Source organism: Mustelus asterias, chromosome 30 (genome assembly GCF_964213995.1).
Source record: "Mustelus asterias chromosome 30, sMusAst1.hap1.1, whole genome shotgun sequence".
Classification (NCBI taxonomy): Eukaryota; Metazoa; Chordata; class Chondrichthyes; order Carcharhiniformes; family Triakidae; genus Mustelus; species Mustelus asterias.
In genome coordinates, this window is record NC_135830.1 from 584,139 (window position 1) to 599,099 (window position 14,961).

A 14,961-nucleotide genomic window follows, 5' to 3' on the forward strand; every position below is an offset into this window, starting at 1 on the left:
GAATCGAACCCAGGACCCAGGTCTCGCCTAAAACACTTGTACACCGCCCTGCCATACTAGTTTAAACCCCCCCCCCCCCCCCCCCCGAACTGCACTAGCAAAACTCCCAGCCAGGATATTCGTGCCCTTCCAACTTAGTTGTGACCCGTCCTTCTTGTCCAGGTGCCATCCTCTCCTGTAAACTTCCCATTGATCTAGGAAAATGAAGCCCGATTGATTCAACAACATTATCTGTTGTTTTTTGCTGTTTCAATCACAATGGAATCAGGAAACAGCCCAGCATTGGTTACTGCAGAATGTGGCGCAGGCGCGAATTGTGAATTGGACATGCGCATTGCGGTCTCTTGCAGGCGCATGCGCAGTGGGTGGGTGCTGCTGTTGTCTGGAGGCGGTTATCTGGGCTCCTGAATTGGAGAGAAATTGTGGATTTTTGACGGGTAATGGAGGCGGCAGAGTGGGTGGGGAGGCTTCATAAGCACCCAGTGCAGATGCTAAACCCAGAAAAAGAGCATCCCGAGCGCGGAATTGCATCAAACCCGGGCAGTCATTGCGGGGGCCGTCTTTCCGCTGCCAGACCCCAGTTACCGGCCGCCATCTTTATCGGAGCAATGGGCAGCAGGGCGCATGCGCGCTCATCCTGCTCCAGGCAGCTGGAGAGAGAATGTTGTGAATTTCTATCCTGAACTCTGATGGGTTTGGAAACTCCTATTACAGGGGATTGGAAAGGGGACCATTTACACACACAAAACAAGATAAATGTATCTCTTAATTTATATTCTGGAATGACAGTGATGTTTTTCTTACAGGACATTTGAAGATCAGGATTTAAAGGTGAAAAATTCAAAACGAACATCAGATTGAAAGCTGACAGAGTCACTCCCTTCATCAGAACCTGAATGTAAGTGTGCCTGTGGGAAAAAAAATTCACACATCTGTGTGAATGGAAATAGGAAAGAGCAATGTCATGGAGGGATTTGAAAAGACAGGATGCAAATTTTAAATTGTGTTGCTGTTTAATTGGGAGCCTGTGTAGGTCAGTGAAAGGGTGATGGCTGAGTGAATGGGACTCAGTACAGAGAATTTAGGCAGCAGAGATGTCACTGATCTGGAGAGATGCTCGAATTGTGGTTACGTGACTGGACATAGAACCCTTAAGATGCAGTGTGACCACCTCCCTGAATGTGTTACCCGCCTAACTCTCAGCCTCATGTCTGCCCCACAGTGACTCCAGCCACTGCTCAAGCTCTGAAATCTGAACTCGGGTTTCTGTAGCTGACAGCACTTCCTGTACATGTGATCGTCCAGGACACTGGTGATGTCTATGACTTTGCACCATGACCTCTATGACTCAGTCCAAAGATGTGCGGGTTAAATTGATTGGCCAGGTTAAAAATTGCCCCTTAGAGTCCTGAGATCATCATAGAAACCCTACAGTGCAGAAGGAGGCCATTTGGCCCATCGAGTCTGCACCGACCACAATCCCACCCAGGCCCTACCCCCATATCCCCACATATTTTACCCGCTAATCCCTCTAACCTACACATCTCAGGACTCTAAGGGGCAATTTTTAACCTGGCCAATCAACCTAACCCGCACATCTTTGGACTGTGGGAGGAAACCGGAGCACCCGGAGGAAACCCACGCAGACACGAGGAGAATGTGCAAACTCCACACACACAGTGACCCGAGCCGGGAATTGAACCCGGGACCCTGGAGCTGTGAAGCAGCAGTGCTAACCACTGTGCTACCATGCCGCCCAGATGTGTAGGTTAGAGGGATTCGTGGGTAAATATGTGGGGGTAGGGCCTGGGTGGGATTGTGGTCGGTGGCAGACTCGATGGGCCGAATGGCCTCCTTCTGCACTGTAGGGTTTCTATGGTTTCTATATCACAGGACATGCATTTCACTGGACTGAGCTGCCTTGCCACGTCTTAAGTTTACTCCTCTTGCATTAACTCAATTTTATTTTGGATTACCTGTATTACTTTGGCTATAACGGCACGGTGGCACAGTGGTGAGCACTCCTGCCTCACAATGCCAGAGACCCAGGTTCAATTCCAGCCTAGGGTCACTGCCTGTGTGGAGTTTGCACTTTCTCCCTGTCTCTGCGTGGGTTTCCTTCGGATGCTCGGGTTTCCTCCCACAGTCCAAAGATGTGTGGGTTAGGTTGCACATCAGGGTAAATGTGTGGGGTTATGGGAATAGGGCCTTGGTGGGATTGTGGTCAGTACAGACTCGATGGGCAAAATGGCCTCCTTCTGTACTGTAGGGATTCTATGACCTCTATTACCGTTCTTTGTTCCACCTGCTAGATTTTTATATACTGCCCCTTACACTGAGCGTTTAGCGGCCAATCAACTTCCCAATTTCCTGTGATCACACAGTTGTTTTGTTTTCCTCTCAGCAGCTGAAATACTCACCAAATAACCAGCCTCCTCCCCTGCAGCAGGGCAAGACCACTTTCTGAAGGCTGAAAAACGTTATCTTTCCCTATGGACTGAATCCCCACTTTGATCCAAATTCCAGAATATATTCACTCCGCCTGTGTCTCACTGTAGTCAGCGCTGCTGCCTTACAGTGCCAGGGACCCATGTTCAATTCCCACCTCGTGTAACTGTCTGTGTGAAGTTTGAATGTTCTTCCCCTGTCTGTGTGGTTTTCCTCTGGGTGTTCTGCTTTCCTCCCAGAGCGATGGTTGAGTGAATGGGACTCAGTGCAGAGGGCAGGAATTCGGATAAACTCAAGTTTATCACCAGTTCAATGTGGGAGACTGACTGTTCGAGTCTAGATGAAATATTGAATGAACTGAATTTCATCCTGGACTTAGGATTTACAGGATATTAGAAGATCACGATTAAAATATGGAAAGCTCAAACCAAACATTGTGGGTTAGGCTGATTGGTCATGCTAAATTGCACCAGAGTGTCCAAAGGTGTGTAGGTTAGGGAGAATTAGCGAGGTAAATATGTGGGGTTATGGGGAAAGGGCATGGGTAAAATGCTCTGTGGGTGCAGACTCAGTGGGCTGAATGGCCTCCTTCTGCACTGCAGCGATTCTATGATTATAAGTGTGCCTGTGGAAAAAGAGTCAAACATCTGTGTGACTGGAAATAGATCATAGAAGAACATAGAAAAGCTAAAGCACAAACAGGCCCTTCGGCCCACAAGTTGCGCCGAACAATTTCCTTACCTTCTAGGCTCATCTATAACTCTCTATCTTACTAACCTCCATGAACCTATCCCAAAGTCTCTTAAAAGACTCAATCAAATCCGCTTCCACCACCACTACCGGCAGCCGATTCCACGCACCCACCACCCTCTGAGTGAAAAACTTACCCCTAACATCTCCTCTATAGGGAAGAGCAATGTCACGGAGGGATTTGAAAAGAAGGCTGTGGATTTTAAATTGATTTGCTGTTTAACGGGGAACCTATGTGGGTCAGTGAGGACAGTGTGTTGGGTGAGTGAATGGGATTCAGAGAAAAGGATATAAGTTCAATCAATCGAGGAATTGAGTTTAGGAGTCGTGAGATAATGTTGCAGCTATATAGGACCCTGGTCAGACCCCACTTGGAGTACTGTGCTCAGTTCTGGTCACCTCATTACAGGAAGGATGTGGCTTTTTTTTAATATACTTTTCCAATTCAATCAAATCAAATCCAATTCAGAGTCTCAACAAGTTGAGACATTTCAGATCCAGGCTGACAAGACAGGACGGGAGACCAAAACCACCCTGTCCTGGGCCTGATCTACATGAGTCAAGCTGATTGGAGAAGGGGGAGGATCCTCCTCCAAGACTTGAGCTCATTTGCATCTTAGCCAAAAGGCCGAGATGCCGCTTTTAAAAAATTGCTTCATATGAAACATATGAAGCCTCAGCGCAACCTAATGACCTCAACCAAGTGCAGGCGATCCATATTACACTTGATCTTAGCCAAAAGGCCGAGTAATCCAATGTGGCTTTACTCAGTCTGTCGTAAGGATGTGGTAGCCATAGAAAGGGTGCAGAGGAGATTTACAAGGATGTTGCCTGGGTTGGGGAGCATGCCTTATGAGGATAGGTTGAGTGAGCTCGGCCTTTTCTCCTTGGAGAGACGAAGGATGAGGGGTGACCTGATAGAGGTGTATAAGATGTTGAGAGGTATTGATCGAGTGGACAGTAAGAGGCTTTTTCCTAGGGCTGAAATGGTTGCCACAAGAGGACACAGGTTTAAGGTGCTGGGGAGTAGGTACAGAGGAGATGTCAGGGGTACGTTTTTCACTGAGGGTGGTGGGTGTGTGGAATGGGCTGCCAGCAACGGTGGTGGAGGCGGATTCGATTGGGTCTTTTAAGAGACTTTTAGATAAGTACATGGAACTTAGTAACAGAGAGGGTTATAGGTAAGCCTAGTAATCGCTAAGGTAGGGACATGTTCGGCACAACTTTGTGGGCTGAAGGGCCTGTATTGTGCTGTAGTTTTTCTATGTTTCTAAGTAATAGAGGTGTCAATAATATGGAGAGATGCTGGAAATGTGGTCATGGAAGTGGACATTAGGCTGTGGTGTGACCATCCTTCAATGTCTAGGACATTAATAGTGTCTTTATTAGAGGAACTGAGCTGCCTTGTTTTGTCTGAATATTACTGCTATCGCATTAACATTTCTATTTTGAATTACTTATATTACCTCACTATACAGGCCCCAACTTTACCTTATTCCTGGAGCTAATTTTTCACACACTGCCCCTTACTCTGAGCACCGGCCAATTAACTTCCCAGTTTCTTGTGATCACACAGTTTTCTTTTCCCACTGCTGCTTCACAGCAGCTAAAGTACTCACCAAATAACCAGCCTCTTACCCTGCAGCAGGGCAAGACCACTTTCTGAAGGTTTAACAAGTGAATGAAATCAAAAGACCAACACTTTTCCTATGTACCAAATCCCTACTTTGATATAAATTCCCAAATATACTCACTCCGATAGTGTCTCACTCAGGATGAGTTCTCTCACTGTTTGTGCGCCACTTACTGATCCAGAAACCTGCCTGGAAGCTCAGCTTGGGGTAAGATAAGGTACCAAATTTTGTGAGCAGTTGGTTCTGTCTCAGACATTTGCCAGGGAGAGAGATGGGGCCAGAGTCTGTGGAGTGGAGATTGTAGCGGGACTGAGGACAATGGTCATCAGGCTTCCCAATATTCAAATTCAGGAAATGTCTGTTCACACAGTACTGGATGTCAGACAAGTCAGGACAATGTACGACTTGGAGAGAGCTTACAATAGCGACATTAACCTGCTACCCTGGTCCTTTTAGGTGCTGGAGGTTGTGGATTTGGGAAACTCTGTACGAGATCTGCTTCGGTTGTAGTTCATAAGATATAGGAGCAAAATTAGGCCATTCGGCCTATCAATTCCGCTCCGCCATTCGATCATGGCTGATAAACCCCTCATCCCCATTCTCCTGCCTTCTTCCCATAACCTTTCAACCCATTACCAATTAAAAATCTGTCTTAACTCCTCAAATTTATTCACTGTTCCAGCATCCACTGCACTTTGGGGTAACGAATTCCACAGATTCACAAGCCTTTGGGAGAAGTAGTTTCTCCTCAACTCTGTTTTAAATTTGCTACCTCTTGTCCTAAGACTATGACCTCTCATCCTAGGATGCCCCACCAGCAGAAGCATCCGCGCCACATCTACTTTATCCATACCCTTTATCATCTTGTGTAGCTCAATTTGATCTCCCTTCATTCTTCTAAATTCTAGAAAGTATAGGCCTAAACTGTTCAATCCCTCTTCATATGACAAACCCCTCATCTCTGGAATCAATCTAGGGAACCTCCTCTGAACTGCGTCCAATGCCACTACATTTTTCCTCAAATACGGGGACCAAAACTGTGCACAATACTCCACGTGCGGCCTTGTACAATACTTCCTTACCTTTATATTCTATTCCTTTAGCTATAAATGCCAACATTTCATTCACTTTCTTTATTATCTGCTGCACCTGCATCCTAGTTTTCTGTGACTCATGAACGAGGACACTCAGATCCCTCTGCACTGGAGCACTCTGAAGTCTCTCCCCATTTAGATAATAAGTCGCCTTCACATTTCTGCAACCAAAATACATGATCTCGTTAAACTCCATCTGCCACATTTTGGCCCACTCTCCCAACCTATCTATATCCATTTGTAAGGTTCTTAGTTCCTTATTGCAACTTACTGTCCCGTCTATTTTTGTGCCATCTGCAAATTTGGCGATAGAGCCTTCTATCCCTGTATCCAAGTCATTAATAGAGATTGTAAATAACTAGGGCTCAAGGACCGAGCCTTGTGGCACCCCACTTGTTACTTCTTGCCATCCAGGAAAAAAAATTATCCTGACTCTGTCTTCTGTCCATCACAGTAAGAGTTTTAACAACACCAGGTTAAAGTCCAACAGGTTTATTTGGTAGCAAATACCTAGCTTTTGGAGTGCTGCCCCTTCATCAGATGAAGCGGAAATGTGCTCTCAAACAGGGCAGAGACACAAAATCAAGTTACAGAATACTGATTAGAATGCGAATCCCTACAGCCAACCAGATCTTAAAGGTACAGACAATGTGAGTGGAGGGAGCATTAAGCACAGGTGAAAGAGATGTGTATTGTCTCCAGACAGGACAGCCTGCAAGTCCAGGAGGCAAGCTGTGGGGGTTACTGATAATGTGACATAAATCCAACATCCCGGTTGAGGCCGTCCTCATGTGTGCGGAACTTGGCTATCAGTTTCTGCTCAGCGACTCTGCGCTGTCGTGTGTCATGAAGGCCGCCTTGGAGAACGCTTACCTGAAGATCAGAGGCTGAATGCCCGTGACGGCTGAAGTGCTCCCCCACAGGAAGAGAACAGTCTTGCCTGGTGATTGTCGAGGGGTGTTCATTCATCCGTTGTCGTAGCGTCTGCATGGTTTCCCCAATGTCCCCACATTCTGTCCATCAGCCAGTCACCTATCCAAACTAATAAATTACCCCTAATCCCATGTGATTTAACCTTGTGAATTAACCTTTTGTGCGGAAGTCCAGATATACTATATCTACAGGATCCCCATTATCCACTTTTCTTGTTACATCCTCAAAGAACTCTAGCAAATTAGTTAAACATAATTTGCTTTTCATAAAGCCATGCTGAGTCTGATGGATAGTGTTTTGACTTTTCAAATGTCCTGATAGTGCTTCCTTGATAATTGATTCTAACACTTTCCCAACAACATATGTTAAACTAACTGGTCTGTAATTTCCCATATTTTGCCTCCCTCCCTTTTTGAATAAGGGAGTTACATTAGCATTTTCCCAATCCATTCCTGTGTCCAGGAATTTTGGAATATTATAACCAATGGATCCACTGTCGCCACTTTTAATACCCTAGGACAGTGGTTCCCAAACTTTTTTCACTGGGCCGCACTTTCAGAATAAAAATTTGCTTGCGCCACACCGAATTTTATATTGATAAGAAATACATTCAAAAACAAAAAAAAACAACCCCTAGCAGTGCTTGATTCATAACATAGAACACAACTACTTTATAATATGATCATGGGACATCCAGAAAGTATAAAACAATGCTTGTTTAAACCATGTTTAAATGTTTCTTTGATTGTCCCTGAATCTTCCCGCCACACTTGCCATCCTCTCTCGCCGCACCAGTGTGGCACGCCGCACCCTTTGGGAACCACTGCCCTAGGATGTCAGCCATCTGGCCCGGGGGACTTATCTGCCCTCAATCCCAATAGTTTGCAGAGTACCTTTTCTCTATCGATGTTGATTCTTAGTTCTATCCTTTCTATTACCTCTGACTGCCCATTCCCGTAGGAATGGTACTAGTCTCCTCCACCGTGAAAACTGAGGCAAAGTATTGACTTAGCATCTCTGCCATTTCAATGTTCCCCACTATTAACTCTCCGGGTTCATCTTCCAAGGGACCAACGTTCACCCTCGCGCCTCTCTTCCCTTTTATATACCTATAGAAGCTTTTGCTATCCTTCTTGATATTTTGCACTAGTTTTCTTTCATAATTTACCTTAGCTCTTTTTATTACTTTTTAGTAACCCTTTGTTTATGTTTGAAAGTTTACCAATCTTCCAGCCTTTGCAATATGGTATGCCTTAGTTTTTGTCTTTATATTGTCCTTGACCTTCTTGCTTAGCTCTGGATGTTTTTTTACCCCCATTACCATCTTTCTTCCTCACTGGGTTATATTTTAGTTGTGAGGACTTGAGTATCACCTTAAACAACTGCCACTGCTCATCCACTGTCCTACCTTCCTGCCCATTCTACTCGGGCCAAATTTGACCTCATGCCAATGTCAATTCCTTTGTTTACTTTTGTAGATATATAAAATTCTTTACCTTCTCCCCTGTATCCTGCACCTTCCTTTTCCTGCTTCCATTCTCTGTCTCTCCTCTCCATTCTTGTTTACGTCCAGACTGGGTGGCAAATTCCCTTCCCTGAAAGACATTAGTGAAGCAGTTGTACTTTTACAACAATCCAGCAGCTTTCATGGTCTTTTTTCCTCGTGCCGGCCCCACAAATTACCAGATTAATTCACCTTAATTTCACAACCTGCCTTTGTGTTTTTGTGGGTCCTCTCTCACTCCTTTTTTTCTGTTTTAAATCAATTTCACAGGATATCAGAAAGGGAGGATTTGCAGTCGGGAAACTGAAACCAGACATCACATCAGGATCGGACAGAGTCACTCACTTTATCGTAACCTGAATATCATTGGATTTTGAACATGGAAGGAAAAAGCACTGTTCACAGTGGGGAGGAACCATACACGTGTTCTGAGTGTGGACGAGGCTTTAGCCATTCATCTGGGCTATCAGGACATAAACGCAGTCACAACAGGAAGAAACCATGGAAATGTGGGGATTGCGGGAAGGGATTCAGATATCGGTCTGAGCTGGAGACACATCGATGGTGTCACACTGGAGAGAGACCATTCACCTGCTCCGAGTGTGGGAAGGGATTCACTCGATCATCGGACCTGCTGATACACCAGCGAGTTCACACTGGGGAGAGGCCGTTCCCCTGCTCCGAGTGTGGGATGGGATTCGCTCTGTTATCCACCCTGGTGATACACCAGCGCACTCACACTGGGGAGAGGCCATTCACCTGCACCGAGTGTGGGAAGGGATTCACTGAGTTATCCAATCTTCGGAGACACCAGCGAGTTCACACTGATAAGAGACCTTTTAAATGCTTGGACTGTGGGAAGTGCTTTAAAAGTTCCAGTGAACTGATGTACCATCAACGTATTCACACTGACGAGAGACCATTCAGGTGTTCACACTGTGGGACTGGGTTCAGGAATTCCTCTAATCTCACTCTACACCTGCGATCTCACACTGGAGAGAAACCGTTCCCTTGCTCTGAGTGTGGGAAGGGATTCCCTCGATCATCTGACTTGCTGAGACACCAGCGAGTTCACACCAGGGAGAGACCGTTCACCTGCTCCGTGTGTGGGAAAAGATTCATCCGGTTATTTCACTTTCTGACACACCAGCGGGTTCACACTGGAGAGAACCCGTTCACCTGCCCCAAATGTGGGAAGGAATTCACTCGGTCATCCACCCTGCTGAATCACCAGCGAGTTCACACTGATGAGAGACCTTTTAAATGCCCAGACTGTGGGAAGTGCTTTAAAAGTTCTCAGGAACTCACGTCCCATCAACGTGTTCACACTGATGAGAGACCTTTTAAATGCCCAGACTGTGGGAAGTGCTTTAAAAGTTCTGGGGAACTGACATCCCATCAACGTGTTCACACTGACAAAAGGCCATTCAGATGCTCTCACTGTGGCACTGGGTTCAGGCAATCATCTAGTCTCACTGCACACCAACGAGTTCACACTGGGGAGACACCATTCACCTGCTCCCAGTGTGGGAAGAGTTTCACTCGGTCATCTAACCTGCTGACACACCAGCGAGTTCACAGTGGGGAGAGGGCATTCACCTGCTCCGAGTGTGGGAAGAGTTTCACTCGGTCATCCAACCTGCTGAGACACCAGCAAGTTCACAAGTGAGTACATTGTTTGGATTTTGCTGTTACAACATCCATGACTGAACTCTGTTTATTGGAGTCTGTTTCTGCCAATGTTAATCTCCATACTGCTAGGAACATGGGAATTGAGAGCAGAAGTAGGCAAATTCAGCCCTTTGAGCTTGCTCTGCCATTTAATCAGATCATGGCTGATCTCTTCCTGGTCTCCATAGAAACCATAGAAACCCTACAGTGCAGAAGGAGGCCATTCGGCCCATCGAGTCTGCACCGACCACAATCCCACCCAGACCCTACCCCCACATATTTACCTGCTAATCCCTCTAACCTACGCATCTCAGGACTCTAAGGGGCAATTTTTAACCTGGCCAATCAACCTAACCCGCACATCTTTGGACTGTGGGAGGAAACCGGAGCACCCGGAGGAAACCCACGCAGACACGAGGAGAATGTGCAAACTCCACACAGACAGTGACCCAAGCCGGGAATCGAACCCGGGACCCTGGAGCTGTGAAGCAGCAGTGCTAACCACTGTGCTACCGTGCCACCCTAATCAAATCCACCTCTCCAAATGATCCCCCTATCCCTTTTTTATTATAAATATGTTTATCTCCCTCTTGAAACCATTCAACGATCCACACTCCACCGCGTTATGAGGCAGCGAGTTCCACAGATTCACCGCCCTCTGTGAGAAGTTTTAAATCTACTGCTTCGCAACCTATATCTGTGACCTCTTGTTCTCCACTGCCGCATAAGAGGAAACATTTGGGCTACATTTAGCTTTATCAATCCCTTTTTAAATTTCATATACCTCGATCAGATTCCCTCTCATTCTTCTAAACTCCAGCGAGTATAATCCTAAACTGTTTAATCTCTCCTCATACGACAACCCCTTCATCTCCGGAATTAATCGAGTGAACCTTCTCTGAACTGCCTCCAATGCCACCACATCCTTCCTCAAATAAGGAGACCGAGACTGGATATAATACTCCAGAGGTGGTCGCACCAACCTCCTATACAATTGCAACAACACTTGTCTACTTTTATACTCCAGTCCCTTTGCAATAAATGTCAACATCCTATTTGCCTTTTTCATTAAGTGCTGCACCTGCAGACTGACTTTCTGTGATTCATGAACATAGACACCCAGATTCCTCTGCCTGGGCACGTTTTGAATCTGCTTTTCATTTCAGCAATAATTTGCCTTTCTATTTTTTTCTGCCAAAATGGATAACCTCACACTTATCCACATTAAACTCCATCTGCCAAATTTTGGCCCATTCCCCTAGCCTATCTATATCCATCTGTACAATCTTTATATCCTCTTCACTGCCTGTTTGCCTGTATTATTCGCAAATTTTGCTATGTTACACTCTGTCCCTGCTTGCAGATCGTTTTTATAGATTGTAAACAGTTGAGGCCCGAGGATTGACCCCTGCGGCACCCGCTAGTTACATTTTGTCAGCCAGAGAAGGACCCATTTATCCCGACACTCTGCTTTCTGTCAGTCAGCCAATCCTCAATCCAATCTCGTCCTTTATCTCCAGTCCCCTGCAATTTTACCTTCTGGATCAGTCTTTTATGTGGCACTGTGTCAAACACCTTCTGGAAGTCCAGATATTCCACATCCACAGGCTCCCCACTATCCACCTTGCTGGTCACGTCCCCAAAGAACTCGAGCAAGTTTGTCAAGCATGACTTATCCTTCATAAAACCATGATGACAATGGTGGATTGAGCTTTGTCTTTCCCAATGCTCAGTCATCCTTAATGATTGATTCCAGCAACTTCCCACCCCAGAGGTGCAGTTTTCGGTGTTAATATCCTGGATGAACATCAAATCCATCAGCTTTGTTTTAATTTTTGAATGACCCCCATCTTTATGTGGGCAAAATTCTGGTTGTGTTGTATAATATTCATCATTTTGATTCCAGCCTCTCCCATCTCCTTCTCTAACTCCTCCCAGAGACATTAGAAATTTGTATGGGCTCAAACCAGTTGGCAGGTTCCCTTCCCTGAAGGGCATCAGTGACCCAATTGGGTCTTTGCAACAATCCAGCAGTTTCCATGGTCACTTTTTCCCAGTGCCGGCCCCACAAATTACCAGATTCATTCAGCTCTATTTCACAACCCGCCTTGTGTTTTTCTCGGTTCTCTCTCACTCCCTTTTTTCTGTTTTAACTCCCTTTCACAGGGAGGATTTGCAGTCAGGAAACTCAAACCAAACATCACATCAGCATCTGACAGCATCGCCCAATTTATTATAACCTGAACAAGATCGGATTTTGGACCACGGAAGGAAAATGCCGCGTTCACAGTGGGGAGAAACCTTACACGTGTTCCGTGTGTGGTCGAGGGTTCAGCCGATTATCTGACCTGTCAGGATACAAACACAGTTGCACTGTGGAGGAAACTGGTAATGTGGGGACTGCGGGAAAGGATTCAATTACCCAACTGACGTTTTCTAGATTAATTTGCTATTTCCAACAACCTGGCTAAAGAGGTTTACAACATCTTTCAAATATAAAATAAATTGTTCGAAGAGCCACATTTATTATCCATGTTTTGGGATTAGAACTTCAGCCTTTCAGCCCGATTCACTGAGCTAGTTGTGAGAAGTCTGTTCAATTGTTAAAGTTAAGCTTTCTCTTCATGCTATTAATTACTGTTAATTGACACATTGCTTTTGACTTTTCTGACTTGTTATCTTTATACATTCAATGGTTTAATATATCTTTTGAATTCATCATCTAAAGTGTTCATTCTTGGTTAGCCTTGTTGAATCTGTATTGATTTACAATTGGGTATTTGTTGAAAAAAATCTTCACCCCATAAATCGACTAAATTGTCATGAAGTGGCAACTGTCGCAGAGATCAGTGTCTGTAACAGGTTGTACATTGAGGGGAATTAGATTGTATAGCAACTGGGGAAAATGAGGACATTCTGCATCAGAATAATCTTTTAATATCCCATGTGAAACAAATTGTATAAGAATCTCAAATCCAATTCTGCATGTCATTGGGAGAGGGAAACTGTTAATCTTCACACACTGTGCATGGACACTGCAGAAACTCCTGCATCTCTTTTAATATTGATTTTCCTAACACAAAAATTTTCAAAAGGAAATTGGACAATGATTCGAAAGGGAGAAAGCTCAGGATTATTTAGAAACAGAAGGAAGTTGTTACTAACCGTGTAGATCTTTGATAAAAGCTGGCATGAGAGCGATGGATCGAATGGCCTCTTAATGAGCTGTGTCATTTTACAATTCCATTGTTAGATCAATGTCTCTACAGCATCCTGAAATATCTCAGCCCAATTATAATCATGAGAAAGAAGATCTTGAATTTCAACATGACTACACAGTTCGACAGTTTCTCTGGAAGTCACTGTGTTTCTGTTATCATAGAGTCATAGAGGTTTACAGCATGGAAACAGGCCCTTCGGCCCAACTTGTCCATGCCACCCTTTTTTTTTTAAAAACCCCTAAGCTAATCCCAATTGCCCGCATTTGGCCCATATCCCTCTATACCCATCGTACCCATGTAACGATCTAAATGCTTTTTAAAAGATGTACCCGCCTCTACCACTACCTCTGGCAGCTTGTTCCAGACACTCACCACGCTCTGTATAAAAAAGAAATTGCCTCTCTGGACACTTTTGTATCTCCCCTCTCACCTTAAACCTATGTTCTCTAGTTTTAGACTCCCCTACCTTTGGGAAAATATATTGATTATCTCGCTGATCTATGCCCCTCATTATTTTATAGACCTCTATAAGGTCACCCCTCAGCCTCCTATGCTCCAGAGAAAAAAGTGCCAGCCTCTCCTTATAACTCAATCCATCAAGTCCCGGTAGCATCCTAGTAAATCTTTTCTGCACTCTTTCTAGTTTAATAATATTCTTTCTATAATAGGGTGACCAGAATTGCATACAGTATTCCAAGTGTGGCCTTACCAATGTCTTGTACATTGTTGTGTGGGGGGGGAAGTGTGACAGTGACTCTTCACCTGCTCTGTGTGCGGGAAGAGATTTGGTCATTCCTCCAATCCCTGGAGGCACACGGGAGTTCACAACTAAGTACTTGTTAGTGATTGGGTTTTGCTGTTAATCACATCCAGGACTGAACACTGTTCATTGTGGTCTGTCCTGTTAATGTTAATAAATTGCATCCCAGTTACATATATTAATATTCACCCAAAAATTCAAATAAATCAGCTGTATGTAAAAAATAGAGTCTTGTTAGAATCCTTAAAACAAAGCAGTAGCTTTTGAAGAGCTCTCCCTGTCCTCTGTCTCCTCCATCTTCACCTCCAACAAGTGTGAGTAGCTCATGGGGCTTCTTTGTCACTAAGATTGAGACAATCCCATCAGCTTCCCTCCCTTCCACTAATGCAGTGGGACAAACTGTTTCTCAAATTCCTCCTTGTCTGAACTCTGTACCCACATCTTTCAACAGTTTCTCTCCCATTTCCCCTCAGTGCTCATCTTGTCCACGAGTCCCAGCACCTGCTCCATCGACCCCATTCTGGCTGAACTGCTGTTCACCCATCCTGATGGTCACTGATATTGTTCATGCTGTTCTCTCTCAACTTCCATTGCTGTGCTATCTCCCGTCTCTTCTCTTGTGTCAGCCTAATTGCAACTGAACTTCCTCGTTCCTGCCTTTCGCTCTCAGACTATTCCAAAACTATCCGACCCCTCTCACCCTCCAGCCACTGTAAATCCAGAACATGGTGCTGTCTTTAAAAGTTACCATGGGATGTGACAAAGGCTGTATTTGTTGCTCGTCCTGATCGTACTTTGAACTGAGTTTCTTGCTCAGTCATTTCAGAGGGCAGTCCAGAGAGAAACTGAGAAGAGACAAACATTTTTGAGTTTTGTGTATGTAAATGTTCCCCTTCTAATCTGGATTTAGCATCTCCACTGAGTGTTTATGAAGTCTCCCCACTCA

The 14,961-nt window shown here is 45.0% G+C and overlaps 1 protein-coding gene across 2 annotated transcripts; it reads left to right on the plus strand.

The window, feature by feature from the left end:
* Positions 1–348: 348 nt before the first annotated feature.
* On the plus strand, positions 349–13,481 carry LOC144480873 (uncharacterized). Of its 2 annotated transcripts, XM_078200496.1 has the most exons (5): positions 349–437; positions 807–898; positions 6,629–6,869; positions 8,634–10,028; positions 12,201–13,481. In XM_078200496.1, exons 4-5 carry the CDS (start codon positions 8,743–8,745, stop codon positions 12,271–12,273), a joined length of 1,359 nt encoding a protein of 452 aa, XP_078056622.1. In that variant the 5' UTR covers positions 349–437; positions 807–898; positions 6,629–6,869; positions 8,634–8,742; the 3' UTR covers positions 12,274–13,481. The 2 variants fall into 2 exon arrangements, with proteins under 2 accessions (XP_078056622.1, XP_078056621.1); XM_078200495.1 differs by lacking the exon at positions 6,629–6,869 and having other exon boundaries at positions 355–437.
* Positions 13,482–14,961: the final 1,480 nt, after the last annotated feature.

Excerpts from the sequence above, each read along its gene's own strand:
- LOC144480873 (XM_078200496.1), top strand. The coding sequence starts at position 8,743 with ATGGAAGGAAAAAGCACTGTTCACAGTGGGGAGGAACCATACACGTGT. Across the intron at positions 10,029-12,200 it reads AGACACCAGCAAGTTCACAA|GGAGGATTTGCAGTCAGGAA; the intron begins GTGAGTACATTG and ends TCCCTTTCACAG.